The 24,658-nt window shown below is 40.0% G+C and overlaps 2 protein-coding genes across 2 annotated transcripts in view; one reads left to right on the top strand and one right to left on the bottom strand.

Moving 5' to 3' along the window:
• Positions 1 to 13,577, bottom strand: part of SNX3 (sorting nexin 3) — a 44,374-nt gene extending 30,797 nt beyond the window's left edge. Inside the window, exon 1 of the mRNA XM_059941469.1 lies at positions 13,263 to 13,577. Within this exon, the coding sequence (XP_059797452.1) occupies positions 13,263 to 13,424 (162 nt within the window). The 5' untranslated portion in view covers positions 13,425 to 13,577. The remainder of the gene's footprint in view (positions 1 to 13,262) is intronic.
• Positions 13,578 to 13,637: 60 nt separating this feature from the next.
• AFG1L (AFG1 like ATPase) overlaps positions 13,638 to 24,658 on the top strand; it is a 239,307-nt gene continuing 228,286 nt past the window's right edge. The window contains exons 1-2 of the mRNA XM_059941467.1: positions 13,638 to 13,749; positions 24,027 to 24,232. The gene's annotated coding sequence lies outside the window, so the exon portion shown is untranslated. The remainder of the gene's footprint in view (positions 13,750 to 24,026; positions 24,233 to 24,658) is intronic.

Below are 24,658 nucleotides of genomic sequence, written 5' to 3'. Positions count from 1 at the left end.
CCTGTGCGCCACAACTACTGAGCCTGTGCTCTAGAGCCTGCGAGCCACAACTACTGAAGCCCACGTGCCACAACTACTGAAGCCCGTGCGCCTAGAGCCCGTGCTCCGCAACAAGAGAAGCCACTGCAATGAGAAGCCTGCGCACTGCAATGAAGAGTAGCCCCGGCTTGCAGCAACTAGAGAAAGCCCGCATGCAGCAACGAAGACCCGATGCAGCCAAAAATAAATAAATAAATAAATAAATTTATTAAAAAGAAAAAATCTTGCCTCTTGGGCAACTTAGAAAAAAAAAAAGAAAATAAGTCTCTAACCTTTGTTTGATTAAAAGAGAGAAATTAAGAAAATTTCTCTCAATCAGTAAAGAATGGGGTGTGTGTGCAGTCAGTCACACCTAGAGTTTGGCACAGGGGTTAATAGTGACCAGATTGTGAGTGACCACTGACCAGAAACACAGTGAGACAGGGCAAAAAGGTAAGAAGCAAAACAAAACAAAACCTCAGGAGAAAAAGCCCTGTGTGCACTGGTCCCTTCATACATGAGCCATCCTGTAGATTTGAGGCCAATATCAATTATAGTCAACTAAAGACAAGTCAAACAAGTCAATCTGAATTCCAAGGAAACTGGACAAAGATTATGTCCGGTAGTTTGAGTCTAAAACTTTAAATAGCCCAATATAGCTAATGGCTACTGTATTAAAGCAGTTTTAGACAAAGAATATCAAAAGTTCTAGAGAAAAGCAGATCAAAGAACATATTAGTTCTAAGTAATCCACTGAAGTATATCTATAACGGATGTCCTACTTCAACCTATAAAGCTTTTCTTAATTTTATTAAAGTTTGATCAGATTCTATATAATTATAATCCTTCTACAATGCTCTGTTAGCTTTGACATTCTTGAACTTTCTTCATAAAGAAGCTCTGGGTACCATACTTATTTGATACATATTTTTATATGCTTCATAATCTTTTAAGTTGGATTTTTCAAATCTATTCTGTCACAAATGGATGTGGGTGTTTTAAAAGATTGTTTTTGTTCATTTTGAATGACTGCCTCAAGTTAAGGTTCAGGTTTCTTCTCAAAATAGAAACATAAAAAATCGTGTGACATCAGAAGAAATTATTTAGTTATACATTCACTGTTTGAAATCCTTAAATATATTTTAGACTTTGAGACCTAGAATACAAGTTGCAATAGTCAAAATACTTTTCTCCTAAGGTGTGCAGTGAATGGAAGATACTTTTGCTTTAAGACTTTGCTTGGAATTATGGAGGGTCAAAGGCCTTACAATAAAGTATGAAATCTTTTCTAAGTTTTAATCAAGAGCCAATAACCTAAGGTATTCATCACCTAAAACATTATTTTACACTTGTCTAGTCTCAGAAGTTAGCCCTCTCTCATACAAAGGCACTATATCGCAACAGCAAGGGTAAACAACTGTATCAAAGATTAGGTGGTTCTTCCTCTTACACTCAATCCTTTTAAAAAAATGCACTGTTAATCTTGACCTACACTTGGACAGCCAAAGTGACAGTCTTTTAGTAATTTTCTCTATAGTTTGGAAAACTAATCCTCTACAGGCTATTAACTTAAGTAACACGCTTAACTTTTTCCATGAGAAAAACTATTTTTCTCTGCCTTTGGTAAAACACCTTGGCAGACTAGAAGGCAAGGGATAATGAGAGCCGATGGTGCTAGATTCTGATGGAGAAAAGAAAGATACGGCTGTGTGGCCTATGACCAAGGCTCAGAGTCAGGCTGAGCCCCAGTCCCCACTGACTCTCATTCTCTTGGAGTGAGTCTACAGTGTTTCCTTCTGTTGGAAATGATCTTTAGGACAGCGGCATGTCATTCTTACTAGTTTCCTATTGCTGCTTTAACAAATTACCACAAGCTTAGTAGCTTAAAACAACACAAATTTATTATCTCACAGTTTTGGAGGTCAAGCCCGAAATGAGTCTCAATGGGCTAAATCAAGATGTCACTAGGGCTGCATTCCTTCTGGAGGATCTAGGAGAGAATTTGTTTCCTTGTCTTATCTAGATTCTGGAGGCTACCTGCATTCTTCAGCTCATGGTCCTTTCTTCCATCTTCAAAGTCAGCAATTAGATCACTCCAACCTCTGCTTCCATTGTCACATCTTCTGTGACTGACTCTCCTGCCTGTTTCACTTATAAGGACCCTTGTGATTATAGTGGACCCACCCAGATAATCCAGGACAACCTCTCCATCTCAAGATCCTTAATTTGATCATTATCTCCAAAGGTAACATATGTAAGGTAACATATTCACAGGTTCTAGTTATTAGGGAGTAGAAATCTTTGAGGAATTGTTATTCTGCTCCCACAATCACCCAAGCCACAGGTGCCACCAACTATGACATTTGGAGATCCCTAACAAGTAATGTGTGGTAAATAAATGTTGCCACAAATTCTTTGAAGCTCCTTCCATCTGAGACGTGGAGTCTATTTGAATCTAGACTAGCTTTATGACTTGCTTTGACCAACAGAATGTGGTAGAAGTGACAAGCAAGTTTCAGAGCCTAAAACTCAAGGTCTTGCAACTTTCTATCTTCATTCTCTTGGAATGCTATTCTAAGACTGCCATATAAGGAAGCCAGTATAGCCTACTGGAGAATGAGGCCATATAGAAGACAATGAGGCACCCCAGGGGATAGCCAGACATGCCATCAAATGCCAGACATGCCAACTCTCCAGCTCAAAAGCTGGAGAGCACAGGCAAAAACTAGCAGAGAAACTGCCCAGCCAAACCACAGAATGGATGGAAATAAACCACTGTTTTATATCATTAAGTTTTGGGGTGGTTTGTTATGCAACTGATACAATATTGGTTAGTGGGAAAACCAGCCTATACAATGTATATATATCTGGATGAGCTTTTGCAAGGAGGAATAGATAAGGTCATTTGGGTTAGGTTTGGGAGGAGGACAGCAGGTAAACTTTCTTGGCTATATCACAAAGCATGATCAGGCTGATAAAGGAAATGACTACTGTTAAGTAAGAATGACCCTGGTTTATTTCTATGATCTGTTGTAACTGGAAATAAGAGTCATTATAGTTTCTAAGAAGAGGCAGTCAGATAACTAAAACTATATCAAAGAAAACACAGAAGAAAGTACCTACCATACCACCTGAGATATAGCAATTGCCCAAGAGATGCTTAAAACAAACCATAAATAAAGAGGTAGAGAAATATGTACGAGCCAGATAGTGACAAGGGGTCCCAGGGCATAAAGTGGTCAGAATCCAGTATTAATACTGTGTGACTTTGGCAGGTTATTGACAACATCAGATGTTGGCAGTGAAGGATGGAAAAGACAGCTGCTCTCTCTGCCTAGAACACTCCCGGCCCATTCTGCCCTTACACCCCTGGTCCCTCATGCAGGCTTGGGTTCCTACTGCACATTATGACTATCTTCACCAAGTAGTACCATTAAATTGAACTGAATTGAACTGAATTGAATTGACCTACCTCCCTACCTCCAGTCTATAAGTTTCTTGCCTTTAAGGGCAAGACATATGTTAGCACAGTGTCTGGGATGTAGTAGGTGGTTCATAAATGTTCATTTATTGGACACTTTTAGGGAAAACTGATAAAAGAAAATGTCTAGTCCTGTTTCAGGTTGGTGTGAACTTGCTAAATGCAGCAACCATGTCTTATTAAACTTAGCATTCCAAGTGCTCAATAAAACAACTGGCCCAGGCTTCCCTGGTGGTGCAGTGGTTGAGAATCTGCCTGCCAATGCAGGGGACACGGGTTCGAGCCCTGGTCTGGGAAGATCCCACGTGCCGCGGAGCAGCTGGGCCCGTGAGCCACAATTGCTGAGCCTGCGCGTCTGGAGCCTGTGCTCCGCAACAAGAGAGGCCGCGATAGTGAGAGGCCCGCGCACCGTAATGAAGAGTGGCCCCCACTTGCCACAAGTAGAGAAAGCCCTCGCACAGAAACGAAGGCCCAACACAGCCATAAAATAAATAAAATAATAAATACTTTAAAAAAAAAAAAGTAAACTCAGAACCATCTGCTTTAAAGCACCAGTCCCATATCCTTTAAAAAAAGAAAAAGAAAAAACTACTGGCCCACAGGGGCTACTCAAATGTCAAGTTAAATCTAAAAAGAAATTTAGTTAGATTAGAATCTTGAGAGAATAAAACTGGGCAAATACACAGATTACAGATAAGAACCATATCCTAACATCTTAGTGAAAAGCTCCATAATTTATTTCAACTTAAGTGTATCAACATCATCTGCCCTTTAAACTAAGATAAAAATTTTATCAATTTACTATATTGTCCCATTTTGAGAGCTAATATTACAGTTCCTCAATTTTCAACTTAACCCCTTTCTACAACTCAGACATTAAACTTACCCATGTCAATAGTTCAACCAATATCAATTTAATCATTTAATAATGGTATACTGCCATAATACGTAGAGAGTTACCATGTAAGAACACAAAACATTAAATGATGATATAGCATGAAAAATTAATTCTGAGCTGAAAAATATCCAAACCCCAATCCTGGCTAGAACTGACTATAGTTTTGTCAGGCACCATCTTCAGTTTTGCCACTTGTTTATTGACTGAACCTCAACTACCATGAACCAGCTGCTTAACAGTTTTTATCAGCACCATCTTTCTCTAAGTAGTTATTCAAAGGAGTTTATAAAAGGCTTCAAGTAAGAAAATTAATTTTATAAACTAAAAATCCTTGTGCTTGGCCTTAATATGAATAGTAGATGTAATCTAATAACTCACAAAGTTAGATTGTGTCTTTGCAAAAACAGGACCTTCAGAAGGAAAAAATGGCATCTAATATTTCCATTCAGCACCCAAGAATATGACTATGCTTTAAAATCCTATTGGTATTTGATGAACGTCTAAGGGAAAAAACCTAACTAGCAGTGTTATATTTAACTACCATTTCCTCCATCATTTACTACTGGCATTCTAATTGAATGTTTTTTTCAAAGTCTCATGTTTTGAAAATAAGATTCTCCAAGTGCTTTTGATTTCCAATACTTCAATGCTACATAAAATTTAGACCAGGCATTGGCAGCCTTTTTCTCAGATGGCAAGACAGTAAATATTTTAGGCTGTTGCAACTACTAAACTCTGCCCTTTCAGTGCGAAAGTAGTCATAAATACTATGTAAACAGAACATTAAAAGGTGTGCTGTGTTCTAATAAAACTTTACAAAAACAGGGAAGCCCACAGCTTGCTGATCCCTGCTCTAGAGTGAATAGTGTCTTAAGAATGTTCTCAGTTATATAATATGGGGGAAATATTTGAGTGTAAATTTAAACAAAGATCTGGTGATACACAGAAGTATGCCTAGCCAACAAGATTTTTATCTGCTTCTATTTCCACCTGAAGATGATCAATAATTTCATGGCAAGAGAGGAGATACTGAGAACTAGACACGAGAAGGGGAGCTTTGAGGCTCCTTTGTTCCTCTCTATGGATTAGAATGCCCAAACTTCCTACAGAACAGAGAAGCTCATACCACAAGGACAGGAATGGAAAACACAGAAAGCAAACAAGCTATAGGTGGCAGGTGTGGAATAATTTTAGGAAAGCCAAGGAAACAGAGATGCTACATCATTGATAAAATCAAAGTCTAGAGAGCACAGAATTTAGAAAGTGATCATTCCAATATTGTTAGGCACTAAGTAATTTTATTAAAATGATTTAAAGTCTTCCTATGATTCTCTGGTAAGAGACACTGACCTCACTTATTTAGGTGGCTCAAACAATATACTCCATCATTCAATGTCATCAGCTAAAACGCTGGTCCTAAGTAAAACCACCTACATAGTTTTAAAGTCACTGAAGGCAAAAAAATGTTAATCATCTATTTTCAGTACCTCTAAACCAAACTCAACCCCATGATATACCTCTATCAATATGCCATGTCTTCATGCTTGCCTCCTTTCTCTACTCACCAAAATTTTCTCAGGAAGGGATGGAAACTTATTCACATTTAAGAATGTCAAAACGGGAGCTCAAATTTTATTTCTTACAAATCAAATGAACTTTCTCTAAACACTGAAATTTCAGTCATCAGCAAACAAAGGGAAGAATCAAGAGACATGATCAGAATGTTGCTAGAGCCACACCCTAGAAGGCTGATCCCAATCACTTATTTGCCACCGTGGTGAAGCAGAGAACAGTGTCTGTTCCTCCTTTCTTCATATGGCTGCCCAGCTCGACTAAATTCCAGCTTCCTTTGTAGCCAAATGTGGCAATGGGGCAGGAATATGGCTTCCCCTTGGCTAGAATGTGGATGTGATACTGGGAGCTGATAGTCACAATAACAGCCCTGGACTGCTAGAGACGTCTTCACAAGAAAAAAATAAACTCATTTTTTGAGGTCTCTGTGAGACCAGTCCAAACTGTATCTTAATTGATACAAGCTTTCTGGCAAACTACAGCATATGTCACATTTTACTACCCTGTCCAATTTCCTAGATTCTAAGTTAAATATTTCTTTAAAAGAAGTAGAACTTTGGCTGAGAGCTTTAAGTCATTTAACTAAGGAATCAGTAAACAGCAGTACCAAGATTACACTATTGCTTTTCTTGGACACCATCTTTCTTATCTAATACTCAAAAAATTGCTGGCTCTGCTTACATGGAAGCAGCATAATATGGTACAAACATAGAAGTATCTAAAAATAACAGTTCAATCCTTTTTTTTTTTTTTTTTGTAAGCATGATTGTGAAGGTGAGGAGATGAAAAATCTCTCATGGAATCACCAAAATAGCTAAAAATTAAGCACTTGTAGATTTTCCACTTTAAAGGTATAGAGTGGGAATATTAATAAAATATAAAGATTATTTAAGTGGATATATATTTTGTCTCTTCCTGATTTCTGGCTTACTCTCATGATTATTACACAGGGATATAGACATGGATGGTGCAAGGCAGGGGCAAAAAGATCTGGCTTGGCTGAATGTAGTCAATGCCTTCCCTTCTTCCCCCAAAGCTAAGCTGCTGGCATGCTTTCAGCTTAGTATCTAAACTGTCTCCCCTCTAAAAATAGTTTTCATCTTTGGCAAATATCACTGGTTTTCCTCTTTGCTGTAAGGATCTGCTTCTTCTTTCTTTTTTTCCCCCCAGAATTTGCCTTTTTAAAAAACTCATCAAGGCTACCACCCATTGTGGCTCCATATATTTTTCTTCATACTTCTCTGCTACCTGTCATTTCTCAGAGACAGAGAGCATGGTGCCACCAGGGATAATCCTTGCTGCATATCAGTAAGGTGGCCTTGCTGGGGTGCTTTTTAGATTACCACTTCCCAAATCCCACCCCAACTCAATTAAAAGAGAATCTAAAGGGTTTCGGCAGCGCTCCAGGTGATCTGAATGTTCAGTGAGGGTGGAAGAAAAAGGGCTCTGAAGGTCAGAAAATATAGATTCAAATCCCAGTTCTGCTATTTAATAGCTGTGATTTTGGACAAGTTACTTAACCTCCCTAAACTTCATTTACCCCGAAGAATCCACTGCATGCCAAGCACAATGTCAGGTGTTGAGTAAGGGTGATCATGACAGTCCCTGTCCTCTAGGAGGTTATAGTAGAAGAAACAGGAACTAAAGGAAGCTGCAGACAAGCAAACAGACTTAATCCTAATAGGGCTACAAGGGCACCCAGGAAGGAAATCCAGTCTAGATTCCAGGGATCAGCAAAATCTCTAAAAAGGTAAAATCAAGGCTGAGTCCTGCAGGACAAGTAATGATAGATGAGGCTGCTAAAGGAAGACTTTTTAACAGAGGAGGAAGTGTGTGCAAAGGCCTGGATACCAGTCAGCTTCCTTGGGAGATGCAAGTAGTTCAGCAGGACTGAAATAAGAATGAAGGAAGGACAATAGATGAGGACCAAGAGTGACTTCAGCTTTCACATTTGCAAAACAAAGATATCATCTGCTCTGCTTGGTTACCTCAAAGATCAAATTATACTATATATACCAAAGTCCATTGAACAGAGCAGGTAGGTACTCAAGTGATAAATCCCCTCACTTTTCAGCTTTAACATAACATGAGAAAGCCAATCCACAACACACTTTTTCTTCAGGTCATCTCATCATAGCACAGAATTCAACAGTAAGCTCTTTTAAGCTATTTATTTTTCCTGGGTGCATCTTATCTACTGTGGATTACTGAAGAGTCAACTCTCAGGTCTCAAGGGTGCCAACACTGGGATTTCCTTCTAAAGGTTCAGACACTTGAGGGTTACCCAACACTAGGCAGTAGATAACAAAGGTTTTAATGCATTGTTTTAAATTCAATTAACTGCAGCTGTGAAGCAATTCTGACCCAGGACCAGAATACTTCAAATCCAACCCTGGCTCTGACACTAGTTAGATAATTTACTTTGGGTTAGAGACAACTTTCTGTGCCTTGGTTCCCTTATTTGTCAAAATGAACAACATAGAACAGACTCCCTTAACACAATATAACTGGGCTGCTTTTTAATTGCCACTGCCTCCCTCCCCCCATCTTAAGGGATGGGTTAGGTAAGATGAGACTCTTCAAAGCTAGCAAAATGCCTTTCCCTGACAGAGATCCTGGAGGTGAGCTGTAGCTGGCAGCAAATATGTTTATCAGACAACATCTCATGGCCAACTGATAAAGCTACACAGATCCTGCAGATGTCCTTTGGCTCCAAAATGCCTTGATTCTTTAAAATACTATTTTGGCCCTTTAACAACTGATTCTTATAAATCCTAAAAACAAGTCTAAAAATTAACTTATTTCTGATCAGGATATTAATGACTTTCAATTTAAAATGAGAGGACTCATCCACAGAAGAATCACCAATACAGGTTTAGAATGGCAAATACTGTCAAGATGCGACTTTCACTATCTTTCTCATCCCACTGTTTATTAGCAGACTTTACTATTCAGTGTTATGTTTTAATATGCCTCAACTTCAAAAAGCTTCTTTTAGAACTATGTGCAGTGATGAATATTAACTAAAATTACTGTGGTAATTGGACTTCCCTGGTGGCACAGTGGTTAAGAATCCGCCTGCCAATGCAGGAGACACGGGTTCGAGCCCTGGTCCGGGAAGATCCCACATGCCACGGAGCAACTAAGCCCGTGTGCCACAACTACTGAGCCTGCACTCTAGAGCCCGCGAGCCACAACTACTGAGCCCGCATGCTGCAACTACTGAAGCCCGTGAGCCTAGAGCCCGTGCTCCGCAACAAGAGAAGCCACCGCGATAAGCCCACGCGCCGCAACCAAGCGTAGCCCCCGCTCACCGCAACTAGAGAAAGCCCACACACAGCAACGAAGACTCACCGCAGCCAAAAAGTTAATAAATAAATAAATTTATTTAAAAAATTATTGTGGTAATCATTTATATATGTATATAGCAAATCATTATGTTGTACACCCTAAACAAATACAATTTTATATGTCAATTATATCTCAAACTGGAAAAAAAATACTAGTACAATCATAGGAAACATACTACCTTAAAATATGGAGTATTCTATTCATTATTTTTGTTCTTAAGTGTGAAATTTACTATGTTCTGAATGGCATCACAACTTCCCACATGGAATGCCACAAAATACATGTTTCTTGACAAGAAAATTCAATGATTTTAGTAGCTCAACTGCACATTAACATAGAAAATGTAGTTAGCTGATCAATGACTTTTAATTTAGAGGTAGCTGTATTTAGAAAGAGGTAACTTTTGAGTACCTATTATATACCAGTCACTGTGCTAAAGAGATTTATGTGCATTATGGCATTTAGCCCTATGAGGTAGGTATAGTCATCCCTCAGTATCCACGGGGGATTTGGTTCCAAGACACACACACCACCTCCATATTAAAATCTGCAGATGCTCAAGTTCCTTATATAAAATGGCTTAGTATTTGCATATAACCTACACACATCCTTCCTTTTACTTTATTTTTTAATAAATTTATTTATTTATTTATTTTTGGCTGCATTGGGTCTTTGTTGCTGCACGTGGGCTTCCTCTAGTTGCAGTGAGCAGGGGTTACTCTTTGTTGTGGTGCGTGGGCTTCCACATTGCAGTGGCTTCTCTTGTTGCAGAGCATGGGCTCTAGGCACACGGGCTTCAGTAGTTGTGGCACACAGGCTCAGTACTTGTGGCTCGTGGGCTCTAGAGCACAGGCTCAGTAGTTGTGGTGCACAGACTCAGTAGTTGTGGCACGCAGGCTCAGCAGTTGTGGCACATGGGCTTAGTTGCTCCGCGGCATGTGGGATCTTCCCGTACCAGGGCTCGAACCTGTGTCCCCTGCATTGGCAGGTGGATTCTTAACCACTGTGCCACCAGGGAAGTCCTTCCCTTTTACTTTAAATCATCTCTGCATTACTTATAATACTTAATATACAATGTAAATGTTATATAAATAGTTGCTAGTGTGCAGCAAATTCAAGTTTTGCTTTTTGAAACTTTCTGGAATTTTTTTCTATTTTAGATCTGTGGTTGGTTGAATCCTCCTATGAGGAACCAGCAGATACAGAGGGCCAACTGTACTATTATTAGCATACCTATTTTACAGAGGGGAAGTGGAGCTTAGATTCTGCACCTTACTCTGCTAATAAATGATAAATCTATTCTTTGAACTCAGAGCTCAAGAAATATCCTTAACTTCACTCCTGTTCAAAACAGTTGTCTCTAGGTACAATAGACCTTAATTAACTTAAAATCTCCAGAAAATTAAAGTTACGTTATAGCACAAACTTCATAAACAGTGACTGAATCTCCCCTTTAGCCTTCCTTTTAATATGCCAAAATAATTCTAGACCCTGAACTTTCAAAAACTTTTAATCATTTATGGTGCTCTCTGCTATATCTACCATTAGAACAATTTTAAAAAACATTAACACTGTACCAATTATTTTCAAAAGCCCAGAGATATTAATCAAGTGATCCTAATAGTCTTAAACACTATCCTCAAACCAAAAGATAAATGGAGACTGGGAAACTTGCATTCTAAAGTGCCACTATCCAGATAAAATTACTCTGTGAATTAGAGTAATTTCAATCAGATCCTATAAAGTGGAACATTCTTCTCAAGATTAGAATTAGAGAGTAACTATAAGATAGTTTAAGGGCCCAAACTTTGGAACATAAAATGGTTTGCCACATGTCAAATTCAACAGCAGAAGGCAAGCAGCAGGAGCTAGGGAGAGCAGGAAGAGTTTAGAAAAGTAGTAATAAAAAAAATGACAAAATGACTTACCTATTCATCTCTCTGGCAGTTCTACCTTAATTTTTCTCAAAAATCACATGCTGCTAAAATAAGTTCTAATATCTTACTATATGGTGTCCTGAGTTTTAAGTTAACACATTACATTATTAAGAGAATCCCCAATGGCATTTCATAAGCATTAGAAACTCAATTACATTTTCTTAGAGGGCACATGACTTATTACCTAACAGTCATTAACACAAAACAAACTGGTGTATATAATCTAACAAACCAGTGTAGATGTGTACTTTGTTAATTCCTTAACTCATTAATCACTCTTAAAAAGGATTTTAATCTCCAGAATACAAATGATCATACCATAAACACTATTTTTAAGTGTCACATAAGCTATTTGGTAATAAAATATCAGATGAATTTTTTAAAATAATTATCATACTAGAGTCCATTTAATATAAGGCACTCAGCATGATAAACACAAAGTTATTAAATGGAGGAAATGTAGGCAGGAGATTCCACTTCAGTTGTGTGACAGGAAGTACTAGCTCTGGAAGTTTAGAAATAGGACTACCAAGCTCTGTTTTAGCACAAGAAATAAAGGAAAACATGCTAGTGAATAAGGGTAAAAGAGGAAGTTCTTTTTAGTGAACGATCTGCCATATATTTAAGACAATCCCAAACCATTCCAAAAGTTAAAAAAAAAGTGCCTCATTTTTTTCACTTGGCTTACGTGATAATGTACTTCCCTAGGTACACTGGAGCTCAAATTTTGCAGTTTCACTGTAACAAGACTGCTTGTGGCCCACACATCCTTAGGGAGACAACGGTGGCTTGTAACATGAACCTGTTCGTTTCATATCTTAAAGTCTGACGACTGTTACATTTTTCTAGCAACACATGAAAAGTAAATCATTTTTTAAAGTAAGTTTCACAACAGTGAATAAACTGAACACTACTAAACTGTACAGTTAAAAATGGTTAAGATGTTAAATTTTGCTGTATTCTACCACACAAAAAAATGTGAGTTAATGACAAATTACTCCACTTAAATGTTAATAGTAACTTGTTATGTAAATTTTGATTACTCTAAAACCAAATTCTTACGCTTAATTTTTAGTAATTTGTTGTTGTTGTCATTAACAGCTGGAATCGTTTTATGTAACTAATTTTTAAGGATACTTCCATACATGAGGAAATTCTTTAATTCTGAACTAGAGAGTGAAAGTGAAGCACTATTCTCAATTAGCATCTTTCAAATCATCTGAATTACTTACTGCCAACAAATACTAGTTATGAAATTATAAATGTGTTTCTACTTCAGCTGATTCCTTCATTCAGTGAAGTGCAAATCTCGAAATTAGGAGAGCAAGACCCCTAAATGAACAGGCTTTTCTTAAAGCAGTGGTAGTTCTGATTGTGAGGTAGGCAACACTCCCCACTCCTCAGCCTTTAGCACGACGGTGGCCCAAAATACTAACGTCAATCATTTCCAATGACCGTTCTCGCCTGGCTCAGCCCTACCAAATTTGTCAGGCTTTTGTGAACTCCCATGAGGTTCTGTTCAGAAAAGCGTACAACCTAGGTGAGTTTGGTAGCTTGGGAAGGGCCTGAAGCAATCAGCTTGGCTTGGCCACCTAGGAGAAAAGTATCCAGGAAAAGAAAACCGGAAATACTTCAACTTTGCGCAAACCCCCTTTCTCAGTCACAGCTAGCTCCCTTCCCGACGAAGGGCTGTGTTCTCGAAAGATCTACCCCCTTCCAACTCAGATGTCATTCCCAGATCAGCTGCTTGAGGGGCAAGCGGCGCTCAACCCACGCCCTCTTCTTCGAGTACCTTCTTCAAGTGCCAGCGCTGGGCTCAGCTCACTCTGCCGCCCCCATCCAAGCCCTACACGAAGAAGGGCCCTGGCCCACGACCCCGCCCGCGGACAGCCGGGAGCCCCGGCCTAGGCGGCCTTGGCCGTTTGAGGGTTTGTGCTCCAGGGTCGGCTGGGGGCACCAGGGACCGCAGGAGGGGTCTCTCCGTAGGGGGGTAAGACGGCCTCACCTTGACCCTGATTTCGTAGGTGGTGAACCGGCCCCGGCCGACTCCCACTGTCTGCGGGTTGCTCACATCTATCTCGAGGAAGTTGCTGGGAGGCCCGTAGGCGTCATTCAGGTTCTGCGGCTTAGTGATCAGCCGCCGGGTGTCCGCCACGGTCTCCGCCATTTCGCTGCTGCAGCCGCCGCCGCCGCCGCCGCGGGCTCCCTCCACCCCCTCGGCGTTCCACCGACCCCGCTGCCGCCGCTGCTGCCCGCCGCGGGGACGCCGGGCTCGCGCGCAGCGGTCGCAGGGCGAACGAGCACGTACGGTGGGTGTTCACTCCGCACGCGTAGCTCCTCCCCGCGCTCCTCCGGCTTCCGCCTCCTGTCCCCAAGAGGGGAACAGCTGACCCGCCGGAACGCTGCATCCTGGGCCAGGAGCCCCAGGGGAAACCGCGGAGGGTGACTGCGCACCAGGCAGAGGAAGAAAAGCGCAGTGAGGTTACTTGTAGGTGCGAACAGGTTCCGGCCAGACTACAGCGCCCACAGTGCATCGGGCGAGCGCGCCGCCGCGGGTCTGCGGCCCAGGTGCTGCGGGACCGGGGGTGCGAGGGCGGGCGCTTCCTGTGTTTCTGTGTCCGTTTTGGCCTGGACCAGTGGGGAGAACGCCGGAAACGGTCTTCGCGGTCTTGGGAGCCGCGGGGACAAAAGTTAAACGGCGAGGTAGGGGAGGTTTGCCCGCAATCCGAACAAAACTGCCTACGCTCAGTGCCAACCTATCCACCGTCTCACTGTAAACCACTGAAAATGCCTTTCTAGATAACCTTGAATTAATGCCTCAAATGATTTTGATATCAACTTGAGAGTTTCACCGTACATGTGTCTGGCTTGGTAAATTGAACGTGGGAAAGTAGAGTGGAATAAAAACAACGTCGCGAGATCATACCGTATGGTCGAACCATTTGGGGAGACGGGTCGGCCCTCTGAAACAAGATAACAGTATATGGGCTGAAACCTCCTTTGACTTTCTGATGTTTGAGTGATTTGCAACTTTTTCCCTTCAAGTTCCCACCAAGTTCAGTAAATTAAAAAAAAAAAAAGCACTAAACGTATTGGTACAGCATTTGAAGTGGAACTCAAAAAAGCCTTTATCAGAAATGAAAAAAAGACAAAACAGTTAAGTAGATAGCAGTTAATCTCCAACAAATGCAGACTTTGAGCATTGAGGTAGAAGGATAGATGTCTATCTCTGCCTGGGGAGTTCTCTCCCTTGATGTTATAGTCTCACAACTCTTTCTGCATTTCTTTATATGTTGAGTTTCAGAAAACCCATTCACTTTAAATAATCTGATCTGTCCCTTAAGCTGAAAAATTGTCTGGATCATTAGCAACCATTCTTAATAAAAATAAAAAAGTTGGTATTAAAAAAATTTACTTAAACATGATGTAGATTATTTTCAAGCAAACTCAACATTCATTCATTAAACAAGTATTTATTGAAGGCCCAGTAGGTGTTTTCAACTCTAGATACTAGAGGTAAAAGAGTGAGGAAGACATTGAAATTCCTTGGTCTCATCAGATTAATTGTCTAGTATATGCTCTATCTTGGGGAGACAGATAATAAACCAATAAATAATATATCTGCCAATATGATTGATGCTATAAAGAAAATAAAACTGGATAATGTGAGAGTGACCCAGACAAGCTCATTAGGGTGGTCAGACAAGTTCTCTCTGAGTATATCTCCCTGTCAAAGAGTAAAAGTCATATCAGAATAAGTCCCCAGACAGGACTCCCTGCTCGACCTGTTGCAAGAGACCCAGTGGAAACTTGACTGGTATGATTAGGGCAGTGAACTCAAAAATGTGTACAAATGACTCTTTGAATTGGAATATATGAGAGCTAAGAGACCAAGAACAACTGTATTGTGTTGTCATCCGTGACACCTGTACAAAGCAATCATGGGATATTCTCTTAGAAAGCTTCTGTCTCTTTGGAGACCACTCAGTGCAGCCTTGGGCAGCAGCAACAATTGCCTGCAGTGGGGAAACAGCTATAGAAAATAGCAGCACCGTCAAATGGCTAAAGAAGAGCTTCCCAGGATAAACATCAGGAAAAAAATTATCTTTATTTTTCAGAAGGTATGATTGTATTCCTAGAAAAATCCATAAAGAAGCTACTAGAATAAGCTACTAGAATTAACAAGAGAATTTAGTGACCGAGTGAAAGTAAAGAACTTAATCTATAATTTTCCTCTGTCTAGGCAATGTCTAGTTAGACTGGAGATGGAAAAAATACCCTATTCACATCAGTGACCAAAAGTAAAAAAAAAAAAAAATACGTAGGAAGGAAGATACAGGATCTATAAGAACAAAATTATGAAATTTTATTAAAAGATATAAACCAAAACCTAAATAAAAAAGACTCCATGTTCCTGAATAGGAGGACTTAATATCAGAAAAATATCACTTCATCTAAAATTAATAATGCAGGGGCTTCCCTGGTGGCATAGTGGTTAAGAGTCCACCTGCCAATGCAGGGGACACGGGTTCGATCCCTGGTCGGGGAGGATCCCACATACCCGGGAGGAACTAGGCCTGTGTGCCACAACTACTGAGCCTGCACAACTAGACCCTGAGCTCTGCAACAAGAAGCCACTGCAATGGGAAGCCTGCGAACCGCAACAGAGTAGCCCCTGCTTGCTGCAATTAGAAAAAGCCTGCGTGCAGCAACGAAGACCCAACACAGCTGAAAATAAAAATAAATAAATAAAATAACTTAGGAGGTTCCTTAAAAAACTAAATAGAATTACCATATGATCCAGCAATCTCACTACTGGGCATATACCCAGAGAAAACCATAATTCAAAAAGACACATGCACCCCAGTGTTCATTGCAGCACTATTTACAATAGCCAGGACATGGAAGCAACCTAAATGCCCATCGACAGACAAATGGATAAAGAAGATGTGGTACATATATACAATGGAGTATTACTCAGCCATAAAAAGAAACGAAATTGTGTCATTTGTAGAGACATGGATGGATCTAGAGACTGTCATGCAGAGTGAAGTAAGTCAGAAAGAGAAAAATATCGTATATTAACACATATATGTGGAACCTAGAAAAATGGTACAGATGAACCGGTTTGCAGGGCAGAAATTGAGACACAGATGTAGAGAACAAACGTATGGACACCAAGCGGGGAAAGTGGTGGTGGTGGGGGGTGGTGGTGGTGGGATGCATTGGGAGATTGGGATTGACATGTATACACTGATGTGTATAAAATGGATGACTAATAAGAACCTGCTGTATAAAAAAATTAATTAAAAAAAATTTTATCAGCATTCCTGATTGTTTATATATACGTCTGTTCCTCTGACTTCTCTGAACCAATTGTAACATCTTATTCTCTCATTAATGATTTAATAAAATGTTTGACACATAAAAAATAAATAATAAAATTAATAATGCAAATACAATCCCACTGTGATTGGTTTTAACCTCCTCTCTGCCTTGGGTGCATTGGGTAGTACTGGACAAGATTTTTTTAAAGTTCATATGTTGGAGATGAGCCAAGAAGATTATGAAAGTGAAAAAAAATCAAAGTGGGATTTGCTTTACCAAATGTTAAAACTCACTGTAAAGCTAACTATAAACAAGAGTATGGGGAATTCCCTGGCGGTCCAGTGGTCAGGACTCTGCACTCTCACTGCCGAGAGCCTGCGTTGGATCCCTGGTCGGGTAATCAAGATCCCACAAGCCGCGCAGCATGGCCAGAAAAAACCAAAAAACAAAACGAGTGGTTTTGGCTCTCTATAAAATAGAGTGCAGAACAGATCCCAACAAAGAACATGATATATAACAAGGGGAGCATTTCAATTCATTGGGGAAATGTTGCTGACACAGTTGAATGTCTAGGGAATAGGGAGACCACATAGCTAGTCCCCTGCATTATACCATGGAAAGATTCCAGATAGAATTTATTTATTTTTGTTGTTGTGGTTTTTTGTGGCCGCACCACGTGGCTTGTGGGATCTTAGTTCCCAACCAGGGATTGAATCCAGGCCCTCAGCAGTGAGAGCATGGAGTCCCAACCACTGGACCACCAGGGAATTCCAAGATAGAATTGAAATATCTTTAAAAAAAAAAATATGTTTAGAGAAAATTTAGGAGAAAAATTGTATAACCTTGAGTAAAAAAAGTGCTTCCTGGGCTTCCCTGGTGGCTCAGAGGTTGAGAATCTGCCTGCCAATGCAGGGGACACGGGTTCGAGCCCTGGTCTGGGAAGATCCCACATGCCGCGGAGCGACTAGGCCCGTGAGCCACAATTGCTGAGCCTGCGCGTCTGGAGCCTGTGCTCCGCAAGGAGAGGCTGCGATAGTGAGAGGCCCGCACACTGCGATGAAGAGTGGCCCCCACTTTCCGCAACTGGAGAAAGCCCTCGCACAGAAACGAAGACCCAACACAGCCATAAATAAATAAATAAATAAAATTAAAAAAAAAAAGTGCTTCCTAAGCAATATGGGAAACCAGCTATAAAGAAAATGTAGTCATTTAAGTACATAAATTTTTAATAAAAATTACATACCAAAAGGCATTATAATAAAAAATATTGGGGGAAGTATATCTGTAACACGTAAGATAGTGAATGGCTAATATTCCTAATATAAAAAGAACTCCCATAAATTGATAAGAAAAAGACAATCCCATAGAAAAATGAGCAAAGAATATGGATAGGTACAATTTTACATGTTTTTCAGATAATGAATTTGTCAAATCCTCCTAACAACCCTATAGGTGGGTACCATTACTGTCTCCATTTTACAAATGGGGAAACTGAGGCACAAAGGCAAAATAACAAGTACAAAATGGCAAAACTAGCTCCAGAATTTATACACGTAGCCACTGTTTCATGCTGCCTCTTAGGAAAAGAAATTCAAATGGACAATAAGTGGGAAAAATATGCTCAACCTCACCAATCAAATAAATGTATCAATACATTAAAGCAAATATGAAATACTGTTTTCTATCATATTGGCAAAAATCAAAAAGAACAGAAACAAACAGTGTTAGGGAGACTGTAAGGAAACAGGCAATTTGCTCATATTTATCAAAATTAAAAGTATTCAGAAGAAAAATGTTCAGGACACTTTGATCCCAAAATCCAAATTTTGCTGCAAGAGACCATAGTTCTTTTTTTTTTTTTTTTAATTTTATAGCTACTTTATTTATTTATTTATTATTTATTTTTGGCTGTGTTGGGTCTTCGGTTTGTGCGAGGGCTTTCTCTAGTTGCGGCAAGCGGGGGCCACTCTTCATCGTGGTGTGCGGGCCTTTCACTATCACGGCCCCTCCCGTTGCGGGGCACAGGCTCCAGACGCGCAGGCTCAGTAGTTGTGGCTCACAGGCCTAGTTGCTCCGCGGCATGTGGGATCGTCCCAGACCAGGGCTCGAACCCGTGTCCCCTGCATTAACAGGCAGATTCTCAACCACTGCGCCACCAGGGAAGCCCAAGAAACCATTGTTCTTAAGGACGTAAGTCCAAGGATGTTTATTGCAGCTTTATTTGTAGTGGCAAAAACTGAAAACAGCCTGAATTAGAAATGCTTGAATTATAGTATATTCAAACTATGGAAAATTATATAACATTTTTTGTAATTTATATGTAATATATAAATTATATACTAGAGCAAATGAAATAATTCTATTTTTATTTCTTTTTTTAAAAAATAAGTTTATGTATTTATTTTTGGCTGTATTGGGTCTTCATTGCTGCATAGACTTTCTCTAGTTGCAGCTAGCGGGGGCTACTCTTTTTTGGGGGGGGAGGGCTACTCTTCGTTGCGGTGCGTGGGCTTTTCATTGTTGTGGCTTCTCTTGTTGCGGAGCACGGGCTCTAGGCGCGTGGGCTTCAGTAGCTGTGGCTCGTGGGCTCTAGAGCGCAGGCTCAGTAGTTGTGGCGCACGGGCTTAGTTGCTCCATGGCATGTGGGATCTTCCCAGACCAGGGCTTGAACCCGTGTCCCCCGCATTGTCAGGCAGATTCTTAACCAATGCGCCACCAGGGAAGTCCCTATTTTTATTTCTTAAGGTGTTAAGAATATATCTATTTTTAGTTATTAGAATTAGAAGAGGAATATCCACGATGTTTTGGTAAGTAAGGATCAAAGAATAATCTGTGCAGTATGATCCCATTTGGATAAACAAACAAAACCCTGTCATTGTATATATGTACTTTTATATGTGCATATTTTTGTAGCAAAGGATATACACCAAACTGTTAACACTGGTAACACAAGGGTGGCAACTGAAGTGGGCAGTGGGGACGAGAAGATACAGCCATATTCTAACCATGGGCTAAGATGATAGAAAACTATAACCAATTTTATGTTTTCCTGATGGTTCAATTCTAGAAAAATAATTTGTCAATGTGCCTGAATTACTGTGGACACCTTGAGAGTTGTGTTCCTTGAGTAGTATATTAGATTATCACAGCTAGATAGTTCTAGTCATTAAGATCATCCATTCCTCTTTATTCAGAGATCACTGAACAGTCGGCTGATAATAATTTCATTTTCTATGAGGACTTTCTTTTTTAAAAATTTTCTAAATTGAAATATAGTTGATTTACAATGTTGTGTTAGTTTCAGGTGTTCAGCAAAGTGATTCAGTTATATATTACATATGTGTATATATATATATTCTTTTTCAGATTCTTTTCCATTATAGGTTATTATAAGATATTGAATATAGTTCCCTGTGCTATATAGTAAATCCTTGTTGTTTATCTATTTTATATATAGTAGTGTGTATCTGTTAAAACTGTTATTTATCCCTCTCCCCCGCCCTTTCCCCTTTGGTAACCATAAGTTTGTTTTCTGTGTCTGTGAGTCTGTTTCTGTTTCATAAGTAAGTTCATTTGTATAATTTTTTTTTTTAGATTCCACATATAAGTGATATCATGTGGTATTTGTCTTTCTCTGTCCGACTTCACTTAATATGATAATCTCTAGGTCTATCTATGTTGCTGCAAATGACAATATTTCATTCTTTTTTATGATTGAGTAATATTCCATTGTGTGTGTGTGTGTGTATATATATATATATATATATATATATATATATATATATATACCACAGATTCTTTATCCATTCATCTGTTGTTGGACACTTAGATTGCTTCCATGCCTTGGCTATTGTAAATAATGTTGCTATGAACACTGAGGTGCATGTATCTTTTCAAGTTAGAGTTTTCATCATTTCCTGATAAGTACCCAGGAGTGGGGTTGCTGGATCATATGGTAACTCTATTTTTAATTTCTAAAGGTACCTCCATACTGTTCTCCATAGTGGCTGCACCAGTTTACATTCCCACCAACAGTGTAGAAGGGTTCCCTTTTCTCCACACCCTGTCCAGCATTTATTTGTAGACTTTTTGATGATGGTCATTCTGACTGTGTGAGGTGATACCTTATTGTAGTTTTGACTTGCATTTCTCTAATGATTAGTGATACTGAACATCTTTCCATGTACCTGTTGGCCATCTGGATGTCTTCTTAGGAGAAAGGTCTATTTAGGTCTTCTGCCCATTTTTTGATTGGGTTGTTTGCTTTTTGATATTGAGCTGTACGAGCTGTTTGTATATTTTGGAAATTAAACCCTTGTCTGTTGCATTGTTTGGAAATATTTTCTCCCATTCTGTAGGTTGTCTTTTTGTTTTGTTTATGGTTTCCTTTGCTGTGCAAGAAGCTTGTAAGTTTGATTAGGTCCTGTTTGTTTACTTTTGCTTTTATTTCTTTTGCCTTGGGAGACTGATCTAAGAAAGTATTGCTACAGTTTATGTCAGAAAATGTTTTGCCTGTGTTCTCTTCTAGGAGTTTTATGGTGTTGTGTCTTATATTTAAGTCTTTAAGCCATTTTGAGTTTATTTTTGTGTATGGTGTGAGGGTGTGTTCTAACTTCATTGATTTACATATGGCTTTCCAGCTTTCCCAACACCACTTGCTGAAGAGACTGTCTTTTCTCCACTGTATATTCTTGCCTCCCTTGTCAAAGATTAATTGACCATAGGTGTGTGGGTTTGTTTCTGGCCTCTCTATTCTGTTCCATTGATCTATATGTCTGTTCTTGTGCTAATACCACTCTGTTTTGATTACTGTAGCTTTGAGGTATTGTTGAAGTCTGCGAGGGTTATGCCTTCAGGTTTGTTCTTTTTCCTCAGGATTGCTTTGGCAATTCTGGGTCTTTTGTGGTTCCATATACATTTTAGGGTTATTTGTTATGAGGACTTTCTTGTAGGCAAAAGGAGATGCTGCCTTGTGGGACCAGCTAGTTTATATTTTCATTTTAAATTTGTAAATTGAGGTTCTGTCTTATCAATCAGTGTCTTGTGAACTTGACTAATGCATCACTCCCCCAGGCCTAATCACCTCTGAGGAAAATGGTAAAACCAAGTAGCTGGACCTCCAGGGTGTCAGACTCTGAAAATGTGGCAAACCTAGTGAAGTCCTGTAAACTTCTCAAGGGCCAGCCTGGCCACTCTTATATATTTTTCTAATTCAAAGCTCAGACCCTAACCTACCTCTAAACCCCTGCTCCCAGGCTTCTGTGATTTCCTGAAGAAAATCCCAAACTAGCTGGCACCTTTGCAAATTTATGGTTTCCAACCTCAGCTGACCCTTCAACACACCTCAGCATTCCCTTATTTTATCCTCTTCTTGTATTTCACACCCCTGTTCCTTACTCTCAACATGTAACCTCACTTCATGCAGTACAAAGCAAAGTAAAAGCCACAAAGTTTAGTATCTCCCTCCTCTCCACTGAAGACTACTTACAACATGAGTCACCCTCAGAACTTCTGAGAGCTCAAGGCATGCCCAGTCTACTTCCAGCTTCTGAGAATGCGGGCATTTTCAGATTTGGTATTGAGGAAATTATAAACACTGCAGTTTGTCTGTTAATTTTAAATAAAGCATTTACATGATTCAAAAGTCAAAATGCACTTAAGAGTATCCATTGATATACCTGCCTCCAATCCCTGTCTGCAGCCATCTAGTTCCCCTTTCTATTGACAGCCACTGTTACCAGTTTCTTGCTGCATATCTTTGTATCCTTCCAGAAATATTCTAGCATGCTTACATATATATATGTATATATAACAAAAATGGCATCATAGGATACACACACTTTTGCACCTTATTTTACTTAACAATATATCTTGGAGATAGATCCACACTTATACAGCAGCAAAGTATTTCATTACCTGATGTACCATAATTTATTTAACTTGTCCCTGAAGGGGAGCAGAATGTGTGACCCCAAAATATGCCAGTTTGGCATGTGGATTGTCTTGAACAGAGGGCAATCAAGATGCAGCAAACTCAAGAAAAACTTGTACCTCTCTCGCCACTACCTAAAAGAACGTAGATAGGGGTCCTGGCCTAGAGAGAGCTATTACCAGAGAGAATTTTTGTCTGAATGACCTATTTCTGTGGCAGGGCAAACATCTAATTACCAAACATCTGTTCCTCTTATTGTCCTGTGAATTACTGTCCTCCCCCTTGGAAGCCCCGGGCCCCTATCCCATTCCTTAGCTCAGGATGGTACATAAGCTTCAACTGCCCAACTTGCTCTTTAGTCTCATGCTTCTATGGGACTCCTGTACATACAAAATTAAATTTGTTTCTCTCCTGTTACGTTGTTTTATGTCAATTTGATTATTATCTACCCTAGAAGGGTAGAGGGAAAAATTTTTCTCCACTACATCCCCTACTGACGAATATCTTTGGTGACCTCAGTCTTTCACTATTACAGTGCTGCAGTGAATAACCTTGAATATGCGGTCATTACACACACATGGGATTATATTTGCAGGATAAGCTCCTGTACGGGCATACCTCAGAGATACTATGGGTTCAGTTCCCAACTACCACAATAAAGCAAATATCACAAATAAGCAAGTCCACAAATTTTGTCGTTTCCCAATGCATACAAAAGTTATGTTACACTACATTGTAGTCTGTTAAGTGTGCTACAGCATTATGTCTCAAAAAACAATGTGCATACCTTAATTAAAAAATAATGCTGTTGGAAAAATAGCGCTGATAGTCTTGCTCCGCTAAGAGTTACCTCAAACCTTCAATTTGTAAAATTGCAATATCTGCAAAGCACAGTGAAATTTTCAGCCCCACCCCTGACTCCTGGGAATGTGGCAGACAGGAGAGGGCAAGGAAGAGCCTTGCGCCCCTCCCCCATATCTTGCCCTGGACACCTCTTCCATTTGGCTATTCCTGAGTTGTTATCCTTTATAATAAACTGTTAAACATAAACAAAGTGTTTTTTCTGAGTTCTGTGAGTCGAATTATTAAACCTGAGGGGGAAGGGGGTCATGAGAATCCTCAAATTTGTAACCAGCCAGGCAGGAGTGGGTAGCTTAGGCACCCCATTTAAGGCTGGTGTCTGAAGTGGGGGCAGTCTTGTGGGACTGAGTCTTTAACCTGCAGGGTCTGTGCTAAGTCCAGGTATTTAGTGTCAGAATTGAATTGAATTGTTGGACGACCAGCTGGGGTTGGAGACTCAGAGGCTTTGGAGATGATGTTAAGCCCTTCTAGGAGCATATCAGATAGTCTCTATCCTTCCCTTAAAGGTTAAGTTCTCTACTTCCACGGTCATGGAGGGGTCAGTGCAGGGTTACTCCTTGGACTGTCTAAGAGTTCGGGATGTTGGGGAGGTTAATACTTTAGTTGAACACATCCTCACACTGATTTTCTTTGTATATTTGTTCACAGTTTCATTTAAAGAAGAGACAAGGGACTTCCCTGGTGGTCCAGTGGTTAAGACTCCATGCTTCCACTGTGGGGGGCATGGGTTCGATCCCTGGTTGGGGAACTAAGATCCTGAAAAAAAAAAAAGAAAGAAAAAAAGAAGAGGCAAGACCTGGAGCAAGCCACTCAGCAAAATAAATCTGGTAACGTGATTCACTCTCAGAAGGCAGGTTAGTGAGCATCTGTTGATCTGTTGTGTTTTAGGCACGCCCTTTGAGGGGTCTTACTCCGTACCCTGAGATCCTTCACAGAGTGTCTCTTCCAACGCACACTCAATTCTACATTTTGTTACTTTTTTTTTTTTTTTTTTTTTTTTGCGTGATTTAGTGTCTCTTCTGTATTGGTAAATCAGCAGTGCCCAGCTGGTTGTATCAACACCGGAACCCCCCTCTCTTGCTTTTATCCAAGTTCTTCTCCACCAATTATGCCTTTTTCCCTATATCTTCTCTTAACCCTTTGTGGTAGCCATGAGAATGTGCCTCTCAGATCTCTAGCCTCAGGAAACATAATTAACCTATGGCCTCAGCTGCTGTGCGCTGAAATTCGTTACTGCATTTGCTCTGAGTCCACATTTCCCATGGCTGCTCGCAGCCAAA

This window comes from Balaenoptera ricei, chromosome 12 (genome assembly GCF_028023285.1).
Source record: "Balaenoptera ricei isolate mBalRic1 chromosome 12, mBalRic1.hap2, whole genome shotgun sequence".
Taxonomy (NCBI): domain Eukaryota; kingdom Metazoa; phylum Chordata; class Mammalia; order Artiodactyla; family Balaenopteridae; genus Balaenoptera; species Balaenoptera ricei.
This window is presented reverse-complemented; position numbering and strand designations above follow the sequence as displayed.